This window comes from Anopheles darlingi, chromosome X (assembly GCF_943734745.1).
Source record: "Anopheles darlingi chromosome X, idAnoDarlMG_H_01, whole genome shotgun sequence".
NCBI classification, from domain to species: domain Eukaryota; kingdom Metazoa; phylum Arthropoda; class Insecta; order Diptera; family Culicidae; genus Anopheles; species Anopheles darlingi.
Genome location: NC_064873.1, coordinates 4,366,732 through 4,375,337, shown reverse-complemented (window position 1 = coordinate 4,375,337; position 8,606 = coordinate 4,366,732). Strand labels below are relative to the sequence as shown.

The 8,606-nt window shown below is 52.3% G+C and overlaps 1 protein-coding gene across 1 annotated transcript in view; it reads right to left on the bottom strand.

Moving 5' to 3' along the window:
* LOC125952642 (carbonic anhydrase-related protein 10) overlaps nt 1-8,606 on the bottom strand; it is a 45,189-nt gene continuing 36,583 nt past the window's right edge. Inside the window, exons 4-8 of the mRNA XM_049682250.1 lie at nt 2,337-2,473; nt 2,037-2,252; nt 1,651-1,968; nt 1,398-1,581; nt 1-501 (exon numbers count right to left, since the gene is read on the bottom strand). Coding sequence (XP_049538207.1) covers nt 479-501; nt 1,398-1,581; nt 1,651-1,968; nt 2,037-2,252; nt 2,337-2,473 — 878 coding nt within the window. The 3' untranslated portion in view covers nt 1-478. The remainder of the gene's footprint in view (nt 502-1,397; nt 1,582-1,650; nt 1,969-2,036; nt 2,253-2,336; nt 2,474-8,606) is intronic.

The window sequence follows — 8,606 nt, the reverse complement described above, 5'->3', positions numbered from 1 at the left end:
CTTGGTTTGTGGTGTTCCAGTCACACTGTCCCAGCTGCTGCTGCTGCTACTGTTTGCTGACCATCGCACTGAAGGACCTAACTTTTGGGGGGGAGAGACGCTGCCAAGAACGAGAAACGAGGAATATTGAAGGGGAAAGGAGTTGAGGGGCGAGGGGACCAGGAACACCTTCTACCTCATCATCCACACACACACACACACACACACACACACACACACACACACACACACACACACACACCAGGACGCCGCTGCGATGCTGCTACCACCGATGCTACCCATGCCTCTGTCTGCTCCACCCTCCATCCTTCTCGCCCTTCCCCTCTCCTCAACCCTCCCCTAGTTGTTCCTCCTGGAGTCCTCCTCCTGTGGAGTGGGCCCTCAACCACCAAATACCACCAGGCTGTCCTCGTCCGTCGTTGGCTCGTCCTTCTCCTCTTCTAGCCCCAGCAACGACGCTCCACTCTGCCGCCTACGCTCAGTTGTGTTTCCAGCTATTAGCTGGAGAGGAAAGGAGAAGAAAATGCAGAAGAAGAAGAAGAAGAAGAATAAAAGAAAAAGAAAAAGAAAATATTAGATACTTCATAAGAAATTGGGTATTTTTTCTTTATATTGATGGAAATTGCCAATTTCAAAATTACCCTTTTGTCATTTATTAGTTCATGATTTCGTTTTTAATTATGTGTGTGTGTGTGCGTCGCTTTCAATATGGAGTCCCCCAAGGCGAACATTTCCAACACATTTTGCTTTATTATTTTTTGAGAAGAAACACCACCGGCGCGATATTCCACCAAAAATGCAATGCGAATCATTAAAAGGCAGTTTTTGTGCTAAAAAAATCGCTTGAAAACTTTCGTTGTTGAAAAAAATCCCTCAAAATTATACTTAGTTAGGTTGATGTAGATGTGGTAAATTTTGAGCCGATCTCAAGGCAACGCAACGATTGATTGCAATGTCCTTTGCCAAAAATTGGTCCAATTGAATGCATTGAATTTCATATTCCACCAGGGCATCGCTAGGCCGCATAACATCCTTCTTATGGCCTCCCCCAAAAAAGTAGATCACTTGGCGAGGAACTGTTGCTACACTCGTCATATAGCACTGACCGTGCACTATTCAGACTGCCATTTGTTTCGTTTGTTTTGCGCAACTTTTTGTCGATAACAAGTCAAAAGATGACAGAACAAAATGAAGCATATACATACATATATATATCATTGATCTAATCTTCATTACAAGTATTTTAAAAACGGTCTTTACTTCGGTTGACACGCAAAAAACACGCTATTACTTATGAAACAACCTAGTGTAGCAGTTATGGGAATCCACAGTAAGTAGGGAGTATGGTAGGCAAAAACAAAAATGATATTAAAAGTGTCAACAGCAGATTGACCTACCTTTATAGTGAACGTCCTTGTACATAGTTGGACATATTTTTCCCCCCTTTTCCTGTTTGTTGCGAAAGTCAATGTTGGTCCGCACGGGACGGTGCAGCAGCGGTTGCGGTGGCCGGAAGTTATTCCCTAGTGGTGCCTTCGGATGGTCCGGTCCACCCTGCATCAGCCGGCGGAGCGCGTGTAGCTGTGAAGGCACAATCATCATCAACAGTCATCGTAAACGTCATCGTGAACGTCCTCGTCAACGTCATACCTGCTGCTTGGTAATGTAGATCGGTTTGTTCATGACGATCCAGGTGACGGTTTCGTGGCAGGCCGGGGCCGTCGTGGAACCCTCGTACGTCATGTAGTGCTCGGTGTCCGGCAGCAGATCGCGCACCGAGATCCGCCGGACCGGTGCCTCATCGCCACCGTACCGGATCCGCTCGAGCTGGTCCGTAAGCATGCGGAGCTCCGGGTTCGAGAGGTCGCCGAGCTGCAGCAGCACCGCCACACCGACGATCCCCTGCGCCCGGTACAGCGCGTCGCTGAAGTTCGCGTACAGCTGCGAGTTGTAGCCGAAGATCTGGATCTGGATAGAAAGGGGGGCATGAGCGACCTGACGTGGGTGAACAAAATGGCGGCGACGGCCGCTCTTACCTCGGCCGGAAAGGTGTAGCTTTCGACGCTGTGCTCGGAGCCGAACTGATCGTGCAGCCCGTAGTGGATGTGGATCTCGTGAAACCGGTAGCGGTAGGAAAGGGGGCCCCCGGTCAGGTTAACCGGCACCTGCGGCCCACTCCCGTACGCCGAGATCGTCTCGTTGTCCGCGGTAAAGATGACGCTGTGGCCGGTGTTGGCGATGGTGCCGCTGATCTGCCGAAACGAAACGCAAAAGGAAACAGTGTGTGAGTCGTTGAGGTCTCGTCACGCACACACACACACACCATACTCACGTACCCGGTGTTTGTCGATGTGCAGCGTGCGGAGGTTCGGATCGAACAGGAGGCGCTGCGGTTCCAGGTTGACCGGCGACTGGCGCCGTCCCTTGTTGCACAGTGACCACTCCGGGTTGATCAGACCCCAGAAGGCGGGACCTAGCGGGCCGGAAAAGGAAAAGCAAGCCCCGTGACAGTGAACGTGGGATTAGAGAAGCGATTCTCGGATTCGAATTCGAATTCGAATACGAAGACTCTGACTTGGCAAATTGTGTCTTTGCTGCTGCTGCTGCTGCTGCTGCAGCTGCTGACTCATTGCTCGCACGCTGACTATGTTGGGGTCCCCAATTCCCGGGACATCTCTCTCTCTCTCTCTGTCTTTCTCTCTATATCTCTCTGTCTCTGTCTCGGATCGATCTACTCTCTGGTGAATTGGACTTCAGCCATATTGCAGCAAGATTTAGATCATTTGTCATCAACATCTTGCGGTTTAGGGAGCGAGAGAGAAAGAGAGAGAGAGGGAAGCTCATTTCAACTGCAGTGTGCAGTTCTTCTGGAACTTGAAGCTCCTTCTCTCTCTATTTCTGTCTTTCGCTTTCACACACACACTCTTTTTACTGTCACTGTGACCAACCTCTTCTTTTCCTCTCCTCTGCAGAGATCTACAAAAGAGCAAAGGACAAACACACCGCAAAATGCATTGCATTGCATTGCAAAGGGGAAATCGAAAGCAGAGGTCCTGCAGCAGCAGCAGTCGCTACCGGATCCTCAACTAATGTGCCCGTTGTGTGCTCTCCCCTATTCCCCTCACGGGGGAACGGGACAAGGGGGTGGCTTTGGCTCAAGATGGATGAGCATCTTTTTGGTTCTCCTCCTTCCGGCCGAGAAATCGAGGACCACACCTCGGTGCCACCTCGATTAGGTAATTGATTTTCTCCCGTAGCCTCTAGTAGGCCACGATCGGCGCTGCTGCTGCTGCTGCGTCATCATGGTCGCACTCCGGGATGCCTTCACCTTTGCGCGCTGGCGGTGAAGGTGATGATAATGAGCGCACGACTCATTACCTACGTTGCTCCTCTCGTGGCCTCTGCGAACATTAATTCCCGTTACTCAGCAGCTTCGCGCTGCGCGTCATTAAGGGAGTTTTGGCTCGCAGCCTATATCCGGAGCCTATCCGGAGTGCTTGAGAAGCGGAACATCTTGCGCGAGCACTAAACAAGGCCCTGGAAGCAGCAGCAACAGCAATCTTCCGGAAGTTGCGTGTTTTTTCTAAACAAAACACACACAAACATCAAATACACACAATGCAACAGCATCGTCGGGCAAAGGCTCGCTGTTTGAGGAATAACGGGCCTAGGAAGGAAAGGAATCTTGAATGGCGGAGGAAAAGGGAAGGTCGGGAAAGAGGGTAGTCCGCAAGAAAAAGGTCCGGAACGGCAGCAGCAACAGAGCTTTCGAGCTTCCTTGGCATGGCGGATCCACATACCACGCTATCGTCGCTCGCTTGCTCGCTTTAAATTGCCGAAAGTGAAGCCAAAAAGGCAAGATCCTGGCTGGCCATCCGGAAAGCTAATGAAAAGTCAAAAAGCAATGTAGTATGTGTGTGTGCATCGCGAGGCAAAGATCAAAGGCCCCGAGAGGGTGCATAATTAGTGCCGCGACTACCGCTCGCTCGCTCTATCTCTCTTTCTCTCTCTCTCTCTCTCTCTCTCTCTCTCTCTCTCTCGCTCTCTCTCTCTCGCGCAGTTTATTCGCGTAGAGCTCTGCTCTGATATATCCCTAGAGACCCTGCAGCCCTCAACCCCCAACCTTCCACCCACCCCCCGGGGGGTGTAGATACGCGATTGATTAGCATTATCGGGCCTCGGCCGCCACTCCTGGCAACTCCTGGCGTACAGGCGCAGGCATCGATCGGCAATAAAGCTCGCTCGCGTCTCGTCCCCGAAGGTGATTAAAATAAAACCGGAACCGATGGCGTCGCTGCTGCTGCTGCTGCTGCTGCTGCTGATGGGATCGGGAAATTCCGTAAACCGTCCCCCTCTACCCTCTTCGGTCTTCCTCTTCCTCCTCCTGCAGCAGTGCCGGCGCGGCCGATTCCATCGATATTGCGCCCGGTGACCGTGTGGATGCCTTAGGGGAACACACACACAAGAGCTGGGTGCAGCATAGCCGGCGGAAAAGCGGGGCGGGAAGGTTGAGGGCAAAACACCTGCACACCGGGAGCGACATCAAAATGATTGAAATGCAAATTTTACTACCATCTTTGGGGTGTGGAGAAGGGGGGATGATTTTCTTTCTTTTTTTTCCGTGTCGTTTCAGCTTGTTGGAAAACATAATAAACGAAATAGAACACAGAGAGAGAGAGAGAGAGGGAGAGAGAGCGAGCAAATGAAGGAGAAGCAGCAGAGAAGGAGGAAAAAAGAAATAAAATTGGAAAATGGCGATCATTGGCGAATAGCGTGGAGGTGGTGTGAGCGAAGGGAGGGGGTAGTGTAGAGGGGGGTGGTGAAGGGCCGTGCGCCAGGCCGTTTAATAAAAGATAATGTGCAACGGATATCCGCTTCGCGCTGATCGCGCTTCTTGGGTCCGGGGTTTTTTGCGGGTCGGTCTTTTGTCCAACCCCCTCCCCCGGGGAGGGTGCGGACGGTGGGGATGGTGATTAAGACCTGCTCTAGTAGCCAGCTCTAGTGATATTGATATTTGGGCGCCGTCGAATACCAACCAAGGCGAGTCCTTTGCCTTTCTGACTTGGTGGGGGAGGGGGGAGGGGGAGGGGGGGTGGCTGGTTTGTAGAAATGGAAATTGATTTCCCGCTCCCGGAGAAGGGGTGAAGGGGAAGCGAATTGTCGTAAAAGGGGCGCCCCCTCGATCTAAATCGAGATCGAGGTGACGAACTGCCGTGAAACGAACAGTAAAAAACACCCCAACAAAAGCGGGAGGGGGATGCAGAGTGCGAGGGATGAGGGTGGATGGAAAAACTATTACCTTGGCAATTGGGTTTTTCGCAAACAGTCTCCAGACCGGTGCTGCCAAGGATCGGGCCGCCAGGCCGGCGGTTCGGATTCTATTAATTTAAAATTTTAATACCCGAACCCACCCCCGCGGGGTGGTTATTCGTTTTCCATAGTTTTCCACCATCCAGCCCATCAAACCACCGCCACCACCACCATCAGCTTTACTGTCGCACGCGGCGCGTTTGGCGAAAAAAAAAACAGAACGGAACGGAAAACACTTAGGCAGTAAAGCGAATAGTGGCCCAAGCACCCGGTTCTCCGGGTGTGTGCGTGTGTGTGTGCGTGCGTGTGTGTGTGTGTTTCTTGAAAGGCAAAGAACCCGCGGGAAGTTAGGGTTTTCCCCCTTTTTCAGGAAAACTATATACAGCTCGCAAGCAGAAAGAAATCAAAAAAGGTCTTCGTGGAGGGGGCGCGGGGGTGCAGGGGGATGAAATGGTGCGCGGGGTGGAAAGGGGTACATTACTCAAACTCGGCCTCGGACTGCTTGCCACCTTTGATTAATTATGTTAACACTTTGTCGGTCGCTACACCTTGCTGCGTTGGACCCCGGGAAGAGAGGGGGGCGGGGGTTGCAAAGAGAGAGGGGAAAGAGGGTGGCATCCGGCACCGGAAAACAAATCCAGCGAACCCAGCGAGGGGGTTTCCGCCTTAACGCACCGACAAATTGAGTCGTCGTCGTCGTCGTCGTCAACCCTTGGTCAACGGGCTGGCAGGGGGGTGGTGGTCCCCCCCCCCCCCCCCGCCCCGGTGACGAGTACATTTCCGGACCGGACGGGAGTGGGCAGAAAAAACGGCGCCGCCGGTTTTTGCTTTATAGCTCCACCACTTCACTGTAACCTGCGAGTGGGTGGTAGAAGGGGGGGTCAGAGAGGAGGGAGGCAGGTAGGGCAAAGATTAATCACCACGTCCAGCCACTTCCAGCGGAAGCATTGTGCCTGCCGTTCCAAAGGAAGCACGCGGAACGCAGGACGAGAAAAAATGGCGAAAATGGCGAAGAGTGAATGCACCAAACAGAAAAAAAACGATAAAAACGATCAAAACAAAGGAGCAGATTATTGATGATAAGAGCAAATGTAAGAGAATGGTGCGATCCGGAAAATGGAAAACCGTACACAGGGGATGGACCAAAAGGACCCCGGGGGAAGGGATGTTGAAGATACGCAACGCAACAACCGAAATCCCAAGAAAACAATGCTGGAAATTGGAGTAATTGATTGTGGGGAACGCGCGAATGTGCGAATGCTTTCTCTCTCTCACTCTCTCTGTCTCAAACGGACGGACGAAGCAAAACTAAGGACTAAGCAAAGAACAAATGGAACAGAAGAAGAAAAACAACAACCAAAAAAAAAAGGCAAACCATCGCCGCTTGGCGGCTCATCATGCATAAAGCGTTATGATGGACAGTGGCCAAACAGCAAACATCATTATCGTTTAGCTGCGGATGAGTTGAGCTCCCCCACCCTCCCCTTTTCCCCCCCAAAAGCTGGTGTGGAGAGCAGAAACAACCCAAATCTCATCCAAATTAATGACGCACCTTTCACACCTCATCATCATCATCATCATCATCATCATCACCATCATGGGGATCCTAATCATCCCCGGCGTCTTTCGTGGATGCTTAACAGACGACACACACACACACATACCGCACAATTGGCCAGCGACAATCATAATAAATGGAGCCGTTCGCCGAAAAACAAACACAACCGCACAATCCGCCACCGGACCGGACCGAAATTTTGGCCCATTATTACGGCCGTGACAGAGGTGGTGAAGAGGCAGAGAGGGGGTAGGGAGGGGAGCGCCGCACGACCACTTGAGCAGGCAGCTGGATCAAAAGTTCCGAAGCAGATCTAATTTATAATTCACAACCTTCCAAACCCAACCAGCTGCTGCTGCTGCTGCTGCTGCTGCTGCCGCGTGTTGGTTCTCTGGCTCGGGCTCTCATGGCTCTGGGTGGAGCGTAATTGGTGCTCAGCTCACTCTAACACACCCCACTCCACCCCTCCCACCCCTTTTTTCCATTTCCATTTTTTTTTGTTCTCGTTTCGCTTTACGTTCCGCCTCCTTCCTTCCTTCCTTCCTTGCTGCGCCGTGCCCGCTGCCGACCCAGCATAAAACGTTTAGCAAATGCTCCACCACATCCCCCCTTCCCCCTTCCCCCACCCTTTCAAAACGTTCTTCTCGGTGTAATATTATCTTTTTCGTCGGTCGGTCGGTCCGTCGCTTGGTCGGAGGGTGGGCACCTCCGTTTGGTTTGGAAGTTGTGGGTGGTGGTGTGGGTGAGAGGGTGGCTTGGTTTTCTGCGTTTGCAAACGCCGTTTTTTTTTTGCTGCTTTTTGTTTTTTTTCTTTTCGGTGAACGTCATCGTCAACGACGTCGGTTTTGCGATGCTGCTGCTGCTGCTGCTGCTGCTGCTGCTGCTGCTGCTGCAAGCTCTAAGGTCTAAGCCGGCCGGACATGTTTTTCCATCTCAAAGCACACCCCCAGACACACACACACCTACTGGCAGGCAGAGCGAACGAAGCCAGCTTGCTTCTAAAAGCGTCTCGGGGGGTGGGAGGGATGTTTTCGTTGTTGTTGTTGTTGCGGGGTGGGGGTTTTTGGGGGGATGAAGGCGATTTGCCGAGTTCAAAGCGAGCCAGCAGCCAGAAATGCTTCTCCCCAGATCATCCCCATCCCCATCACAACCACAACGCCCTCCCCCTTCCCCCTGGAAGGATCTTCGACGCCGCATCTCCTGTTTCCTGTTTATCATTCCGAGCGGTCGCGGGGCGCCTCTCGCCGCCGCTTCGCGAGTACATTTGTTCTAACGCCAGCCCGTGTTTGGGTGCTTTTTCCGCACCAGCACACACACACACACAGGCACACACACACACCAACACAACAAGCGGTTGATGGTCAAGCGAAGCGAAAAAGGCGAAAAACCGCAAAAGAGGTTCCTTTCCTTCTCCATCCTATTCATTATTAAAATTAATTGTGAGAAAACAATCAGATGTTGCGTGTTCCGCCCGTTGGAAGAGAAGGGGGAAGGGAGAAGAGGAGAGGTAGGTAGGGACCGAGGGGGTTCAGGACTTGAGCTTGAGCTTGAGCCAAGCGACGACGACGACATCCCCAGCATCTAGTGCATTCCGCGGGAGGTCGCTTGGGTGATGGTCTTGGTAGGATGAGCCCCTTTCTGAACCGAGGCCCATCCCCAGCCCGTTGCTCCCCTCTGACGGGACTGCTTCGCAAGGTTCACCATCTGTCAAAAAACGCTGGAGCGCTCCCGGAGAGAA